Genomic DNA, 17,798 nt, shown 5'->3' with positions numbered 1-17,798 from the left:
GTGCTTCATGTTCGGGATCGGGATGTTGTTGCCCGTCTGGCTCTCGTGACTTCTCAGTCATCGAGTCTTCACTGCTAAACACAGTCAGTGAACGAACAGCGACTCGCGAATCAGCGCGACTCAGCGACTAGTGGGTGGAGCTGGGAGTCGAGTCTCAGAACGAACGATACGAACGAGACGAACTGAAACGGGGAATCAAGTCGGTTTGTTCATGTTAAAGAGTCGTTCATTCGAACTGATTCGTTCGCGAACGAGCCACCACTAGTTGCCAGAACCTACAGCTTTCTAGATGTGGGTTTGGATTTCCAGGCTAGCTCCATCGTACCCTCACTCTCTAACAAGACCCTGAGGTACTTGAACTCCTTCACTTGAGCTAAGGACTCATTTCCTACCCGGAGTAGGCAATCCACTGGTTTCCTGCCAAAATACTAGTACGAATGGAAATACATTAACCATGAGATCATTAAAATGGGGTTTAAAATAAGTTCAAGGAATAAATTTGCCTCCTGGGTGAACTGTGCATAGCTGAATAGGGTAAAGCTACTTTATTTTGTTATATTTATAACATTGGCCACAATGGAGTCAATATTTTCTGAGATGGTACGCGGCATAAAAGGTTTGAGAACCACTGCCATAGTCAAAACCAGCGGCGTTTTTTCCCCCTGGAAAAAGGCTGAGCCCCCTCAAAGCCCCCCCTCCCAAAACCCCAAGTCATATTGTGATGAGAAATATTTATGGGAAATATATAATATAACCAGGGCCGTGATCACCACAATAATATAATATATATATATATATATATATATATATATATATATATATATATATATATATATTTCTGAAGATATCAGACAGACTTATATGTAACAAAACTGAACTATGAAATCATATTTTTCATGTGAGTGATGATGATGACTGTTGCTGCTTGTGATTTGATTGGGTGATTCGTATCATATTGTAGTGTGTGTACTATTATTTGTTGCGTCTACTCTAATAAGCACCTGGTAAACAATCCATCCCTCCGGAGCGCCGCAATCACAACTCTCTAGCGCCGCCTACTGATTTTATAAGGCATGACATCACGTCACATCTGACCAATCCGCTCCCAACCGGAAGTCGAATCGCACTTCCTCCTTTAGTTGTTTTTCCTCCTCCCGTGCGAAACATAGAAAACATTGCGCATCATTCTTCTAGGTTCATTCTGTACTGCAGCAACATGAAGAACAACGCCACGGTGCCCGCCTTCCTGACCAAGCTGTGGACGCTGGTGGAGGACGAGGACAGCGACGGGCTGATCCGCTGGAGCCAGGTGACGACTGTCCCCACGGCTGTTCGCAGCAGGCGGACACAGCCTCAGATCACCACCCCGTTAGGAACAGCGCTGTTACAATCAGTGTCCATTGGAGGAATCCAGTGATTAGCCAAGAGATTAGTGGCGCTAGTTAGCTTACCGTCCTGGTGTAGCAGCTACCCGGTGGCTACCTAGTAGGACTGCCCCCATAGGGCTCTGTACTGACCCGATAGGGCTCTGTTACTGTCCTGTTACTGCCCCCATAGGGCTCTGTACTGACCCAATAGGGCTCTGTTACTGTCCTGTTACTGCCCCCATAGGGCTCTGTGCTGACCCAATAGGGCTCTGTTACCAGTGACCCCATGGCGCTCTGTTACTGTCCCCATAGGGCTCTGTTACTGTCCTGTTCCTGTCCCCATAGGGCTCTGTTACTGTCCTGTTACTGTCCCCATAGGGCTCTGTTACTGTCCCCATAGGGCTCTGTTACTGTCCTGTTACTGACCCCCACAGTGCTCTGTTACTGTCCCCACAGAGCTTGGTTACTGTCCCCATAGGCCATACTGACCCCCACAGTCCCTCTGTCCCCCTCATAGGACCCAAGTTATGATGTCTATCCGTTAACACCAAATATTTCTATAAATATTTCTACACATTTTTCATGTCTAAAATTCATCTATAACTTGTGAGATATGATCAATCTCTTTAGCTTGCTGTTTGTTGTCTGCATTTACAGGAGGGTAACAGTTTCCTTGTGTTGGATGAGCAGCGTTTCGCCAAAGAGACCCTCCCAAGGTTCTTCAAGCACAACAACATGGCCAGCTTCATCAGACAACTCAACATGTGTATGTTCTGCTTCTCCTGACCACACGCACACCACACCAAAACATGGAAGACACGGCTTCCTAAGATTTAGTCAGGAATACAGAATATTCCAACATGGTGCAACAGGGCAATTTCTATCTGAGACTAAAACCTCCCCTGTAAACCTATTATTTCCTTGGGGTGTGTGTGGGGGTTCTTTGTCGTTTCCTCCCAGTGGTTCACTGGTGGTATGTTGTGTTTGCAGACGGGTTCCGTAAAGTCATGCACATTGACACCGGCGTGGTGAAGCAGGAGAGAGACGGACCGGTGGAGTTCCAACACCCCTACTTCAAACACGGACAGGACGACCTGCTGGAGAACATCAAGAGGAAGGTGGGGGCCAGTGCCATCTAAACGTCCTCCTAGGGCGTATTCACACCTGCCTTGTTTGGTTCGAACCAAACCCAAAGAAACGCTGGTGCAGACCTTTTGGGCTGGTGTGAATACAAACCATCGAACTCTGGTGCGGACCAAACAGGGACCGCGACCCAGCCGGAGAGGTGGTCTCGGTTTGCTGCCAATCGAACCCTGGTGCGGTTCGCTTGAGATGTTTACATTTACATTTACAGATGTGAAAGCGATCCAGTTCTAAAAATCATACGCCTCTTTGGACGTAACAGGCACCCGCAAAGAGGAGATGGAATGTCAATTGGATATTTGGGTCCGATATGCAATAGACGTTCCGTCTCCTCTTTGCTCCATGTGGAGCCACGACTCATTTTCACCCGACGGTCCGACAAAAGCACGCAAAAAGTATGCTGGAAAACACACATAAAAATGCCGATGCATTTAACACATTGCGCATCAGGATGAGGGAGAAGGAGTTGGACCGGTCCGCAGATCAATGGATATCACGCCGGATATCCATAATTGTTTACTTTCACCGGCGCTTACCCCCCTTTTTTTATTTAACGCTTTACCCCGCACAGACCCTTTTGTCCAATTATTTCACGATCTTTCAAATTCTTCAAATTCTGTGAAAATTGAAAAGGAACCGGACCAAACCAAAAAATAAACATTGTATTTTGGTCCGGACCAAAGAGAGCGAACTAAAGGACTTTCCTGGTGTGAACACGCCCCTAGATTGGGACTTTGAAAGAGTCAGTCAACCAGAGACAGTATTTTTGTTTGTTTTGTATGTTAATGTTTTATATGATTGTCAACATACTTATCTATGCCGTTTTATCACAGTTACTGAAATAAAACTTTTATTTACAGAAAACATGAATAAAGACGTATGTTTCAGGGTTATCGTCTAAGAAGCCTCTCAGACACTCCCTTCCACTAGATGCTACTACATTTAACGCACTGCAGCTCTAATTATTTTGTCAATGGCAGGTTTCCAACACTCGTCCAGAAGAGAGTAAAATCAGACAGGAGGATCTGAGCAAGATCCTGGCCAGTGTGCAGAATGTCCACGGCAAACAAGAAACTATGGACAGCCGACTGTCTGCGTTGAAAAGGTGCTTAAGTCTTCCTGTTAACCAAAGAGTACATTTATTAGTTGGTTAATATAGTGTTTTGCTTGGGGAAACAATTTGTTAATCCTAAATCAAAGTAAAAGTAATAATTGCTAGTTTTATATTAGATACAAAGTTTATTGTAAGATGCTTGAGGAACACTCAAAAGTATACAGAATTATTTAATGTTGTTTGTCTTCGGTATCCAGGGAGAATGAGGCACTATGGCAGGAGATCTCTGACCTAAGACAGAAACATGTCCACCAACAACAACTGATCAAAAAGGTTTGTTTCAACTACCGGTAGCAATGGATTATTTTGAAGATGCCTTAGCAAAAATATTGAGGAGAAGACTAACTGGTATAACTTTCTTCTTTCAGTTGATACATTTCATTGTAACTTTGGTACAGAACAACCGAATTATTAATTTAAAGCGCAAAAGGTAAGATACATGTAGACATCCTTCTAGATCTCTGCAAGTCATTAATGTCACTCAGTCATTTGTAACCCCCATCTTGTTCATTTTAAAAGGCCAATCCTTATGAACGCCAGTGGAAAGAAGCCAAAATACATCCATCAGATCTTTGATGACAATGTGAGTGTGAAATGCCCACTACCTAGACCTTAGTTTCCATATACTATAATTCTAATTTTACATTAATTCAAATGAAACTGTGTATATATTATACATTGTATAATATATATTATATTATATCATTGTAATAAAGATAATAAAAAGTGGTGCAAGTCAGTATAAATGTAACCAACTAAAAAGGTCACGTGAACATCAGTCCATGTGTTACAAACAAAGGAAATCAAATGCCGGCAGGAGGGAGGAGTCTGTTGTCTGGGCAGGCTCTATATACTGAGGTCCCACCCACACCTGCCAACAATCGAATTAGGAGGGAGAGAGAAACACAAGCATATACACAGCAGGGTCGGGGTCTAGACCCACCTGGGTCTTAGACCCCAGGAAAGCCATATTGTGGGGATTATGGGTGTATCCTGATTTGTTTACATGAACATCTTTATTTCTTACATGGTATTTATTTAAAGTATTGTTTACGGATAGTTAATGTACGGACTGTAATTAGCTCACCTCCACTGCCATCCTGTTGCAGTCACCGGTCAACAGCCTCAATGAGATCTCTGAAGACGTCATCATCTGTGATGTAACGGATGAGGAGGCTGAGGGGCCCGCCAGAGTCCTGGAGCAAGGGTACGTTCATACAAAGTCCTGTTTGACCCCCTGTGTTCAAACAGTACTGCTTCATACGTGTTGGGGTAAACCCCACGGAAGAGATGGACCATTTATATAACCTCTGATTCTACTAATTGCCGAACGCAGAACTGAGGAGGACGTCTCTGGTCCAACTTTAATTTGAATGTCAGAATCTTCAGAATCTAATCCGTAATGCTGTTTACATTGTGGAACCACAGTCACCATCATTGAGGTGTTCAACTCTCTCCTTGGCAGCGATGGGAACACGGTAGAGGTGGACTTTGACTGCTGCACCGTCCTGCCCGCCGAGACGGAGGTGAGCACCAGCTCCAGAGAGGAGCTGCCCCCGCCCTCAGGGGTGGAGGAGGAGGAAGAGGAGGAGGAGGAGGAGGAGGAGGAGGGACAGAGGTGCTGGGCCAGCAGCAGCAGTGCCCTCCAGCTCAACAAGCCGTCGCCGGGCCTGTCCATGGAGGACCCTCTGAAGATGATGGACTCCATCCTGAAGGAGAGCGGGGCCGTCTCACAGAACATCAACCTGCTGGGGAAGTAAGCTGGCCTTTGGACTGGAATAGATATTGGACGGGTGTTGCTCTCACTTTGGATAAATACTCTGTCTGAGTATGTACTCAGACAGATCAGACTGACTACTCAGTCTGATTGCAGAGGAGCAAATCTTGGTAAAAAGGGCTTTTCGCTTCCTCTTCCTTCAGATCTGTTTATATCAGTCATGATGACGTTAGAGGGAGGAATCTGTTATGATTGGCCAACAGCAAATACAAAGTCGGCCCGCACTAGTAGACTTTTCCCGGTGGTCAGACGAGCTCACAGCGGTGTTCTTAGAAAGGTTTCTGTAGAGGTTTAAATGAACACTGTGAAGGCAACTTTAAAAATACTAATTTAAACCTCTTGGGTAGCGATCACCGTAATGAAACGAGGTGTAACCCCCTCTGTTCGGCCCAGGCACTGTGTCCTCTCCCCCCAGAAGGTATGCTGTAGCATAGTAGGACCGCCGGAGCCCAGATATATTGGCGCCATCCTCATGGCCCAGCGCCATGAGGATGGGAAACAGAGGTCAGTGTGATCACTGTGTTTGTGTCTGCAGGCTGGAGCTCATGGACTACCTGGACAGCATCGACTGCAGTCTGGAGGACTTCACAGCCATGTTCTACGGAAAGCACTTCAGCATTGACCCCGACCCCCTGGAGGTCATACGATGATGCACACACACCCTTCACACGTGATAGCTGTAACATTGTCTGATTAGTAGGGGTGTGCACTCCCCTGGGCGGAGCTTAGAGATGTCAGAGGTGACGACACCAGACGGTGTCGTAAATACGAGGTGTTTACACGGCAGCGCCGCTGAGGAATGAATGTGTGACCTCCTGGAGGTCTTTGTGATTGGTTCACACTGCTGCAAATCAGAGCATAATGCGCCAGTGTGTCCTTGTTGTGTTCTGGTGTTAGGGTTCAAGGTCATGAGGAAGAGTCCTTCTGTTCTGGTGTTGGGGGTCAGGTCATGAGGAAGAGTCCTCCTCGTTGTGTTAGGGTTCAGGTCAAGGTCGTGAGGATGTCTTGGTTTATCCCAGCATTTGTTCATTCCATATAGGTTGTTTTTTTAACTGCTTTGGTGACTATTATAAATTAGATGTATTAATTGTAATAATTTGTATTGTGTATATAAACCCGACCTGGTGTTTTGATTGGGTGTTTTTAGGAGACTGTGACAGTTAAAGAACCCCCAGAAGAGCTGAACAGAGGCAAAGAGGGGCTCAGCAGTACAGGTGAGTCTCAAAAAACAAGAAAAGATGACTAAACAATGCAATGACTTGAATAACCACTCAAACAATGAAATAATACATCAAGCTGGCAGACACTGCAGGGGAAGTGTAAGAGAATCCAAGCCACTCTGATGGTGTTCCTGCTTATCATACTCAACATTTACATTTACATTTTGGGTATTTAGACGCTTTTATCCAAAGCCACTTACAATAAGTCAATTTGTCAGAAGAGGGAGAAACAACAATATATCGCAGTCGGTACAGTAGGGATGTGCCAAACACTAACAAACGCTAGGTTAACCCATTCCCCGTATACAACAAAGACGCTCAACAAAGAGATGAGCAGAGCTGACCTCTGGTCCCCCTCTCTGTGGCCTCAGCCCACCAGCTGATCCAGTACACCTCCTCCCCTCTGCTGGCCTTCCTGGACGGCTGCGGCTCCAGCAGCGAGCTGGAGCTGGGCGGGGGCTTCCAGTCGTCCCCGACCTCCGTCCAGGCCGAGCCCCCCACAGACATCCTGGAGGCCTCGCCGGCCCCCTCCTCCAGCGCCATGGTCCGGCTGGAGCCCCTGACGGAGGCGGAGGCCAGCCAGACGTCTCTGTTCTACCTGTGTGAACTGCCCCCCGCCAGCCCCCTGCTGGACGCCGTCTGACGGGAGGAGGCCCCCGGGGGACCCCGCGGGGCCCGCTGACGGCCGGACCACTTCCGCCAGGAGGGCCCCCCCCCCCCCCCCCCGACCGACCGCGTGGTGGAGGAAGTACAGAGCCATAGGGGCTCCCGTGTCTCTGGTCCCCAGGGGACGTTCTGGCATTCCTGCTTCGGTTTGAGGTCCGTCGTTATGGTATGAGGTCTGGTTCACTGGGCTGAGGACACAGTCCCAACGGTTGGCATGGCAATCAGAATAGAATATGGCCATGAGACGGCCTCTTCCAGGTAACGTTTGAAAACTCATTTTAATATATTTATTGTTCTTCCTTTTCGTTTTTTTTTTTTTTTTTCTGATTGTTGTGTTCCTTAAATGTGGAACAAAAAAAGTCAGTCCGCTTAGCTAGACGCTCTCACGCTCAGCATGGAAGTGGAACCTGGAGTCTTCGGGTTAAATGTTTTCAAACGGTTGAAATTGGAGCTGTGAGCAAATGTAGAAGTGACTCTGAAGTGAGTCGTTTCGTGTGGAAACGAGGCTGATTTTTCATGGTGAAGACAGGTCCCTGTGGTCTGCTGGGACCAGCACTGGTCCTGGTCTAGTGTCATGTCTTTGTCTGTAAAGGGTCTACTGTAAACGCAGTACAAATGGAAACCATATCCATCAAAGAAGTGTGCTAATGCAAATGTCACCAAAGACTTCCACATGAACGGTGTAGACGCTGGTTTGGAGCACTGTTCTTGACACATTTTTTCTTTAGGGAGTTGTTCAGACTTTCACATGGCCACGGAAACTATAAAACAATATTTAAACAAATATCTAACCTTTCCACAATTATTGAAATGCATGCCAATGTGATGCCTATTTTAATTTCAGTTGGCTACTTGGTGAAGCACAAGGTTTTTAATTATAAGGTCATATTTCGGTAACCATGACACTGTATTAAAATAGATGACTACCACGGTAAAGGATTACGATATGTACAGACATGTTACTTGTTATGGGACTGTTTCCACTTTGTATTAGAGTGCTGTCTGTTTACAACTCTTTAAAACTAAATTGTATTATAATCATCCTAATCATGCAAAGAGGTGGCTTTGACTCTTAATGAGAAACAAATGTTCTCTTCAGCAATGAATCAAATGTCTTTTCCACTTCTTTCAGAGAGACCTTAGAACAGCATACTGGTACCTGCTTACTTCAAGTATAAGCTTATTTGGTTATTCAATTCTGGAAGGTGTTTTGCTTACTGCTGCAGTTTTCCTATGGATGTCTTTAGTCTGTCACAACCTATTTCTCCCCAGTGCATTTTGAGTCCCAGACATATTTTTGTACCCAGTCCGTCCTATATTTAAAACGGTTCATTAATCCCTGGTTGCTGTTTCTCTTGTTGCAATGAGCTGTTCTGCGGCGTTCACAGGGCGTGTATCTGTAAACAGGTCTAGGGGCGTTCACAGCGCTCTTTAAAAGTCAAACATAGAAGTGCCTGTGGTGCCGTTGTTTAACTATGCTGTTCCGTGCAGTAGAGTCGAGTGCATCTTTATGCTGTTTTTTTTATATCATTTGAGTTTTGCTGTTCTTGCAATAAAGAGAGAAAGAGTTCTTGACATGTCTTTTCAGTGTCCACTGAGGACATTTCAGCACAAAAATGAACCCATGTCAAAACAACCATTTTAAAAGAGCAGTAAAACAAAGAAAAGTGTGGAGGAAACTTTAATATATTACATTGTGACTAAACGCCTAACATAACATAAATACAAGCCAAGTTGTAAGTCCAGTGCAAATCAAATTGCCAGTACAAGATCGTCAAATGTCTGACTTTTTGTAAAAGTTTCTTTTTTAATCAGGATAATGAAATAGCCACAGCAACATTGATAAAGTTTATATCATGCAGAGCATTATCCTACATCGTGTTGTACTAATTCATTAATTTCCCCAGCTATATGATACTCACGACTGCAAGCAATGAATTCCATATCTAGTGCAGATGAATTAGGTGATGCTATTTTTTAAATATTTGTAAATATGTAGTACATAAACGTGCCGTCAAATTGAACCTATTTTACTAAAATATTGTTGATGCTCATCAGTTTCAAGATTCAAACAACTTTAAAACAAAACCATATTCTATCTAGAATAAGGAAAAAATGACATGAAATAAAACCAACAAAAAGGGGGAAAGTATTTACAATGGTAACAGCCGGCCTCACCAATACATCAGGCTACTGAGAAATCACAACTTTGACCAATACACAACAGGCTACGGGCTGTTTAGAAGCAAGAAAACACTGCAGAAAATCTTTGAAAGATTTAAATATACCTTTCTTTAGGATTTCCTCCAGCAATGAGCACAAAGGGATGAAACTAAAGCAGACTTGAGCCTTAAGCCAACACCATACGTCATACAACTAGATAGGCTTGAAGAAATAAAACATTTATTTATACTTTACACTAGATCACGTGAGTTTCCTGACCATTAGAGGCTCAAATCCATCCATCCATCACGGTACGCTAAAATTGGCTTTTGTTTAATCATTGTAATTTCCATTTTCTTTAGTCTTTTCTAATCAGTAAATACCCTCTGGGTACATGGGGAATGAAGCCATCATCTGATCACATCCAGAAAACCTTCCCCAAGCAAGATGTTTTTATTTACTTTAGATCATTAAAATGAAATGTGGTCTAGTGTAGAGCTGTTTGTCAAACCTAACCTTTGTTCACTTGACGTTAACGACATTAAAACACATGAGACGGGCGGTGCCAAGGCGACGGAGGACGTCTCAGTCAAAGTCCCGGTTGACCAGGACCAGTGGCGCCACCAGGGTCCACACGTAGAGGGCCATGCAGATCCAGCTGGAGCACATCTTGACCCACACGGCGGGCCAGCGGCTGGTCATGGTCTGGTAGTCGGCCTCCGGGCTGCACAGGGAGAGCAGATGGACATGAGTCACCTCCACAACGTGTTCACACACACACAGCCTCCACAACGTGTTCACACACACAGCCTCCACAACGTGTTCACACACACACAGCCTCCACAACGTGTTCACACACACACAGCCTCCACAACGTGTTCACACACACACAGCCTCCACAACGTGTTCACACACACACAGCCTCCACAACGTGTTCACACACACACAGCCTCCACAACGTGTTCACACACACAGCCTCCACAGAGGGGAATGGAGGCCACTACAGCTTCTCAACTCAAGCTCAGAGTGGAAAGGGAATCTAGGGGTGTAGTCACACCAGGAAAGTCCCTTTAGTTCTCTTTAGTCCCTTTAGTTCGCTCTCTTTGGTCCGGACCAAAATAGTGTTTATTTTTTTTGGTTTGGTGCGGTTCCTTTTCACATTGCAATTTTCGCAACAGTCCCAGAATTTGTCAACAAACCCACATGTGTGCAAAGATAGTTCAATCATTGGACAAAAAGGTCTGGGGCGGGGTAAAGCGTGCAAGAAAAAAAAAAAGTGCGTGATATACATGATCTGCGGACCTGTCGAACTTCTTCTCCCTCATCCTGGTGCTGAATGTGTTAAATACGTCTGCATTTTTATGTGTGTTTTCCAGCATACTTTTTATGTGTCCGTCTGCCTAAATATCTAATAGACATTACGTCTCCTCTTTGCTCCGTGTTGAGCCACGACTCATTTTTCAACCGACTGTCCGACAATTTTCTGCTAATCTTGGAGTTACCGCTAATCATACAATCGTTCCCGTAATGCGCGCGGCCGAGCGGGAGCCGGTTACGTCCAAAGAGGCGTACGATTGTTAGAACCGGATCGGACCGAGGTGCGGTCGCTTTCACATCTCAAGCGAACCGCACCAGGGTTTGTTTGGAAGCGAACCAAGACCACCTCTCCGGCTGGGTCTCGGACCGGCTGTTTGGTCCGCTCAAATCAAATCTGCACGTAGAAATCTAAACAAACCGACACAAACCTAAAGTACGAGGCTATAAACACACGGCCGTTACCCATCACTCCTGAGCCTCTGAGGAGGAGGGAGAGCAGACCTCACCTGTACCAGTTGGTGAGGGTCATCATGATGTACAGCGAGGCCAGGAACAGCATGAAGTGGAAGAAGGAGTAGGAGTAGGTGACGCCGTCCTTCTCGTTGTCCGTGGCCCGGGACTGCCCGTCGCTGCTGCCCTCCTGGAAGCTGTCGGCGTGGGGCCCGTCCTCCATCAGAGCCGACTCGTCGCCGGCCAGGGTCAGCTTGTTCACCTGCGAGGTGGACGAGTTGCGGATGCTAGAGCAAAGAAGAGGACATCAGGTTACTACTGGTTTAGCAGACGCCTCTAGCCAAAGGGTTTTAGATATAGGCGTGGAGCAGGTAGGAACCTTTAGCCTTCCTAACAGCAGCTTCAATCATTTTAAAAGCACAACTCTTTCACACAACTTACAGTGTAGAATAAACTTAGTAATTTAATTTTAATTAATTGACTATACTACCCAACGAAGAACCCAAATGAAAAGATCCAAACCACACAAAAGGAGGAGTCGGCTCACCTGGAGTAGAGGACACACATGAGGAAGAGGAGCAGCCCCACGATGCCCTGGGCGTCCCACCACTGCACCGCCTCGTGGTCCTGCCCCGCCGGGGCCGTGCTGTTCAGACCGATGATCCCCAGGAGGCTGGGGTTGCAGTTCCTGTCTGTGAAGACACCTTCAGTGAAGCCCACCGCAGCAGCAGCAGCAGCAGCAGAGACCCCCCACCCAGAGCCTGGGTTGGGGGTCAGCTAAACAAATACACAGCCTTGTCCTCAAATGCTCCCTGATTTCAGGGGTGACTTACCGGGCTCATTGGTCATGGCAGACCAGGTGAGGTACATGGTGTAGAGGGTGACCAGAGACGACTGCAGCAGGCCTGACCGTGGCTGGGACTCCTGCAGCAACACATAGAACAATGTAATATGGTACCGTGAGGTGCTGTGAATCCCACTGCTGGGTGTTTGTAGAGCCGGTGGGCTGCAGCTACAGCCGAGAGAGAGAGAGGACCAGGAGACCAGAGCTGCTGTGGGGGGGGAGGTGGATCCCTGTGGCAGAGAGAGGAGCAGCTGGAGGCTCACCTGGATCTGAGGAAGCACCGACACCACCGAGGCGCCCAGGCACAGCAGCATGTTGATGCTGATGAAGACCTTGTTCTCGGTGCAGCCCTCCGGGTGGGTGTAGTACACGTAGAAGACCACCACGGACACCAGCGACACCAGGTAGTTCAGGGTGGTGGCGGACAGCAGCGCTGCAGGTAGACAGAGACCGTCACACTTTGGATATGGATTTGGCTACTACTACTAATAACTGCTACTACCACCACTACCACTAATACTACTACTACCACCACTACTTCTAATACTACCACTACTACTACTTCTGTAACTGTTTGTACAGCCTCCATCAAGTAATACAATAAAACAGCCTTGTGTTCGGATTACTACGGCCACTCCCCTCTGTTTTAAACTTTGCTGTGTAGCACTTAACCTTATTTGAAGCATCTCCGCCTCTGTCTACGATTTCTTTCGGTCTAACTCTACGGAAGTTGCTTTGGATAAAAGCTACTGCTAAATGGTTGAGACTACGATTACACTCTGCTAGGTTTGTGTTGCCATCTATTAGATAAAAACATTCATGGTTGCATTGTAAACAGGAAGATAAATGCTGGCATTGTTAAAGAACTGCAGAGGGTTATCTTCTGTGTATGGGATTAGGGTTAGTGTGTCAGCTCAGCTTACCTGCATACCAACAGCGTGAGTTGCCCTCCTCCATCTTCTCCACCCAGGACTCATTCCAGGAGTGGGCAAAGTCGATGAGCAGCACCAGCTGGATGAGGATGAAGCAGAAGGCCCCGGCCATGCCCACGTAGAACCACACTGTGGGGGGGGAAGAGGGTTTACAAACACACCAGGGTCCCAACCCGGACCCAGGGGTCTGCCTGGGGCCTGGACATGGCTCCAGAGCCCTTTAAGGAACACGCTGCTCAGAGTAAAGGTAAGATGTCCGTGCTTATGTTGCAGACCACTGATTGGTGAATGTGGTGCGGTTCCAGACTACAGCTCCGCTGGCGTAGATGTATTCCAACACATTCAATCGTTGATGAATCACTCTCTAGTGTCAATGAATCAAGGTAATGTAAAGGTGCGATCACACCTTGCACCTTGTTTGGATGACGACTAGGCGGAGGAGAGGAGATGTGTTTTCGGAAAACTCTCCATGACAATTAAAGAAGAGTAAATGTTGTGTTTTCAAGGTGTTGAAAAACTGCAAAAAAAAAAAATAGTTTCCCAGTAAAGACCCATAATAGTAATGGTTACCAGTAGTGAAGGATCCCTCTGGGATGTAGAAGGCTCCGACGGTGATGGCAACGACCGCCGCAAACTTAAAGAACCAGAACCTGGAGAGGGGCAGTAGAGTGGAAGATTTAAACACTGTTGATCTTTTTGTGTTGAAACAGGTTTTCTATATTGAGCATGAATGCATATGTGCATTAAAAGACCGCTCCCTAGGAAACACAACGGGCCACTTAGTAGAGTGGCGTGGCCACGGCAGCTCGTGTGGTCAAGGTCAGGTACTAGCATGGAGACACGTGTGCGTTGTGATGGCCCTGAGGGCTCCATGCTGCGCTGGAGACCCACGGGGGTCTTTAGTGATGCCCTTTGGGGGTCCATGCTGCGTACCCGTTGTGCAGCGAGGCCCGCGGGTCCTGGCTGCTGCGGACCTTGATCATGAGCAGAGAGAAGAGCAGGAAGAACATGGCCATGCCGAAGCAGGTGCGGTACACCGCCTTGTAGCCCACCAGCACGTCACAGTTCACCTGGCCCTTCACCCCGGGCAGCGACGACCCCATCCCTCCTTCGCAGAAGCCGGGGATCTGTAGGGAGTGGGGGGGGGGGCAGGAAGGCTGATCAATCCAACTGTACCGATAGAGCACTTATCACGCAAAACAGCAAAGGAACCAGGAACTGGTTTACAATTAGTAGACAGAAGAAATACTCTGCTTGAAGAGGTGACACTGATACTGGCTAATGCGTGCCTACTCAGTGCCGATTCCACTGCTACTGCTCGGTTTATTCTTACACACTACTATATTTATCACAACTAGCTACTACTCTATGTATTATAAAGACTGCTCTACCTATTATTACTACTACTTTAGTTATCAGAACTCCTGCTCTGTATTATAACTACAGCTATGCATTATATCTGCTGCCCTGTGTATTAATTCTACTGCTCTGTGAATCATTACAACTATGTGTATTATAAATACTGCTCTGTGAATATTTACTACTATATGTATTATAACTACTGCTCTGTGAATCATTACTACTATATGTATTATAACTACTGCTCTGTGAATCATTACTACTATATGTATTATAACTACTGCTGTTGAGTAGAGGCTGAGTTGCCTTGCAGGCAGATTGGTGTTTGCTGCTGAAAGCAGAGTACTGCGGGTAATGCCGAGCCGAGATGAGATGTACTTTATTAATCCCAGACTGGACCCTCCCCCTCCTCAGTGTCAGCAGACTGTCTGCCCTCCACTCAGTCCATAGGTAACCAATGGACCCACGAGCCACTTGTAAGTGCCTGCATGGATTCAGTCGTCTCGTGTTATGTAATTATGTATTGTGTACTGTGTCTATGTAATAGTGTTTAAATGTTCGCCCCTTTGTTTGAGAAAATGTAAGACATTTAATATACATCTCTCTATAGCTGGGGGTCAGAAAGTCCAGGATAGTAACAGGTATTAAGTTATAGAAAAGTCTAAATCCAACCATCCTAGTCAGAGGTAGAGGGAGCTCCTGGCCTTACGTTGTTGAGGTGTGACTCCATGCCGGGCATCAGCATGATGCAGGACACGGCCACGCCCAGCATCAGGAAGAAGGCGTAGATCAGTCGGGTGACGGTGGAGTTGTTCCCACTCGGACAGCAGCGACACAGCAGGCAGGGCGCGCTGCCACACAGACAGGGGATCTGGAACACACACACACACACACACACACACACACACACACCGCCACCGGTCAATAAGGCTGTGGAGGGAGGCCTCTGTCAACATGATCAACCACGACCCATGGTCACTGGTACAGCACCCAATCAACCCAATCAACTGGTTGGAGAAACAGCAATATGTAAAGTTCTGTCTGCCAAAACATAATATTTGACATTTGTTTTATTCTCTTTTTAGTGGGAAATGCCACATTTTATGATAGTTTCGGCATTAAAATGAGTTTTGATCAAATTAAGAGAAATTTGCATTTCATTTTCAAAATCGATATAATGTATATGATGCTTAGTTTGTTAGTTATCCCATCATTGTCTATCGTTGCCATGGTGATTATATATATATATATATATATATATATGGACACTGCCACCCTTTAAACCACGCAGCTTGCATTTAGTTTGAAGCAACGTCTTTGTGAAGAATGAATAACGCCGCTGTTTGATGATGTACTGTCAACAACATTTTCTGGTGACCCACGGACCACATATTTCTTCTGATGGAAAGAGTTTCTACTGCTAGTTTAAAGGCGCTGCACCATACCGCGCCCCAGACGGACCACCACCCACCTCCAAGCGGGCAGCGGTGAAGTCTGCCCTGGTTCTGTTCGGAACCACAAGTTGTCCCTCAAACTGAAGGAATATATTCCTATACAAAGTAAACACAGTATACTATGCTTTCTCATCTATGAGACGGATCGCCATGCACGAAGAGTATGCTAGAGTTCTCAACAGCTTGATCCTTTATTATTTGTTTGCATTTCCTATAACTAAATGAGCCTAATTAAAAAGGGTAATGAAGCGCACCATGTGATGTTGGTTTGACAATATTATCTTGCGAAACAATTGTTTACAGTTTCCCATTTCCAGTGAGATGGAGATATAAACTTGTGCCTTAAGGTGTGTAAAAACAGCTTGCCTGTTTTGACCATTTTTTAAATAGTCAAAATGGTGACATGCCCTTTAGGAGATTTAAAGAATCCTGTGCATTTCATAAGAAAAGTCTGATTATCAGATATGATTATTGGATAGGAGGAGCGCAGGATTCCATCTAAAATCTCAATAGTGGATCTCGAGATGGAGAATTCGCCAAGGTCTCTAGTTCGCAAGGATCAAGAATTCTGTTTAGTCTTCCTTTTTACTTTATTGATGACTTCACGCTTCATAAACCTTTAAAGCAGAATACATTTTTCAGGATTATCTTGGATAACAAAACGTATAGCTAAAATCTAAATTTGGAAAGGATCCTTCATAAAAAACATCCAAACACCTATTGTGTTGTTTAGGTTGTAGACCTCGTTTGGGTGGTTGTACCCACCCAATGCCTTTGTCTACCGGATTTTCGCATTATAAGTGTCAAGTGGTTGGAAAGAGGTGCAGCCATTCATGTATGGTCGAGGTTGAAAATAATAGAAGAGAAACAGTGTGTGGCTAATAAAAGGTGGAATTGGGGGACTTAAAGGGTAGGCCTATGCTTCTATCGAGTGAGAAAATCCTGCAAAAGCATCCAACCGCAATTCCTCCAACTGACACGGGTGGCACCAATACGACGCATATTTTGGGTCTCCCCAGCGAGAATCTAAAAGGACCTCAAACGTTATTCACGACATGGTTATGGTCCATGTTATACAGACATGGTTATGGTCCATGTTATTCACGATATGGATATGGTGGTCCCATGTTATTCACGAGATGGATATGGTCGTCCATGTTATTCGCGACATGGCTATGTTGGTCCATGTTATTCGCGATATGGTCCATGTTATTCACAACCATTTTCCATGTGATCCACGACATGGATCTGTTTACGCAGTCTTATATTACGCAATGTGTACAGATAGTCGCAGCTGCTGGTCATGATACACAACACGTTCATATCCGAGACACTAGTTGTGCAACACCTCCAAAAGCCGACGACAATAACAACATCTCGGCTATAATCATCACCAACAAACATTTTTTTAATTAAGTTTATCATAAGACATGGTTTTATTGGGTTTGATTGAAATCCCAGGGACACACACCGATATCTCACAGTGGGCCATTGTAGCCTCTGCACATCCATTTATTACACATTAAATGGTTACTGATCCGTTTAAAGGTCCGATGAGCTTAGACTTTGAGCACTGCGCAATCACCCACAGCGATCCACCCGGGCCCGGATCCGCCCGGGCCCTGATCCGCCCGGGCCCAGATGCCCCCACAGCGATCCAACCGGGTCTAGATCCACCCACAGCGATCCACCCGGGCTCGGACCCCCCCGCCGCGGTCCGGCGGGTCTGCTGTCTGGTGGCGGATGACTCGGTGCGGTACTCCGCTCCACTACATCGCTCGTTCTGTTCAACCACAGCATCTCTTCAGCCTAACTCTACGTGTGCTCCATGTGACGGTTGGTTCAGTTCATTACTCACCCAGCTCGCCATGGAGCACAGCCCAAGAACCGCTCCCATGATGGCCTCTGGATGATTCTCTACCGATTCTGAAGATGGAGGACGACAATAACCTCGATCTGTTTACCGATTCTGCCCTCTTCCGGTTATAAGCG

At 46.2% G+C, this 17,798-nt stretch overlaps 2 protein-coding genes across 2 annotated transcripts; one reads left to right on the top strand and one right to left on the bottom strand.

Annotated features, from left to right (window-relative positions):
* The first annotated feature begins 1,149 nt into the window (after positions 1–1,149).
* Positions 1,150–7,333, top strand: hsf2 (heat shock transcription factor 2). Its single transcript, XM_084483601.1, has 12 exons — positions 1,150–1,309; positions 2,025–2,133; positions 2,358–2,485; positions 3,491–3,615; positions 3,822–3,897; positions 3,993–4,054; positions 4,144–4,207; positions 4,734–4,831; positions 5,090–5,380; positions 5,937–6,039; positions 6,549–6,615; positions 6,993–7,333. Exons 1-12 carry the CDS (start codon positions 1,217–1,219, stop codon positions 7,262–7,264), a joined length of 1,488 nt encoding a protein of 495 aa, XP_084339727.1. The 5' UTR covers positions 1,150–1,216; the 3' UTR covers positions 7,265–7,333.
* A 1,622-nt stretch (positions 7,334–8,955) lies between these two features.
* Positions 8,956–17,797, bottom strand: serinc1 (serine incorporator 1). The gene is made up of 10 exons (XM_084483630.1): positions 17,665–17,797; positions 15,062–15,223; positions 13,927–14,120; positions 13,564–13,643; positions 12,985–13,122; positions 12,325–12,494; positions 12,051–12,141; positions 11,765–11,909; positions 11,274–11,504; positions 8,956–10,174 (listed from the first exon to the last, which is right to left on the bottom strand). Exons 1-10 carry the CDS (start codon positions 17,701–17,703, stop codon positions 10,036–10,038), a joined length of 1,389 nt encoding a protein of 462 aa, XP_084339756.1. The 5' UTR covers positions 17,704–17,797; the 3' UTR covers positions 8,956–10,035.
* Position 17,798: the final 1 nt, after the last annotated feature.

This window comes from Micromesistius poutassou, assembly GCF_964030765.1.
Source record: "Micromesistius poutassou genome assembly, chromosome: 19".
Lineage (NCBI taxonomy): Eukaryota > Metazoa > Chordata > Actinopteri > Gadiformes > Gadidae > Micromesistius > Micromesistius poutassou.
This window is presented reverse-complemented; position numbering and strand designations above follow the sequence as displayed.

What these genes read in the sequence shown, in the direction of transcription:
- hsf2 (XM_084483601.1), top strand. Translation starts at nt 1,217, where the DNA reads ATGAAGAACAACGCCACGGTGCCCGCCTTCCTGACCAAGCTGTGGACG. An exon ending in ATTAATTTAAAGCGCAAAAG is followed by an intron (nt 4,055 to 4,143) that starts GTAAGATACATG and finishes TCATTTTAAAAG; the next exon opens with GCCAATCCTTATGAACGCCA. An exon ending in ATCAGATCTTTGATGACAAT is followed by an intron (nt 4,208 to 4,733) that starts GTGAGTGTGAAA and finishes ATCCTGTTGCAG; the next exon opens with TCACCGGTCAACAGCCTCAA.
- serinc1 (XM_084483630.1), bottom strand. Translation starts at nt 17,703, where the DNA reads ATGGGAGCGGTTCTTGGGCTGTGCTCCATGGCGAGCTGG. An exon ending in TGCCATGACCAATGAGCCCG is followed by an intron (nt 11,910 to 12,050) that starts GTAAGTCACCCC and finishes GTGTCTTCACAG; the next exon opens with ACAGGAACTGCAACCCCAGC. An exon ending in ACCCTCACCAACTGGTACAG is followed by an intron (nt 10,175 to 11,273) that starts GTGAGGTCTGCT and finishes CTCCCTGTGCAG; the next exon opens with CCCGGAGGCCGACTACCAGA.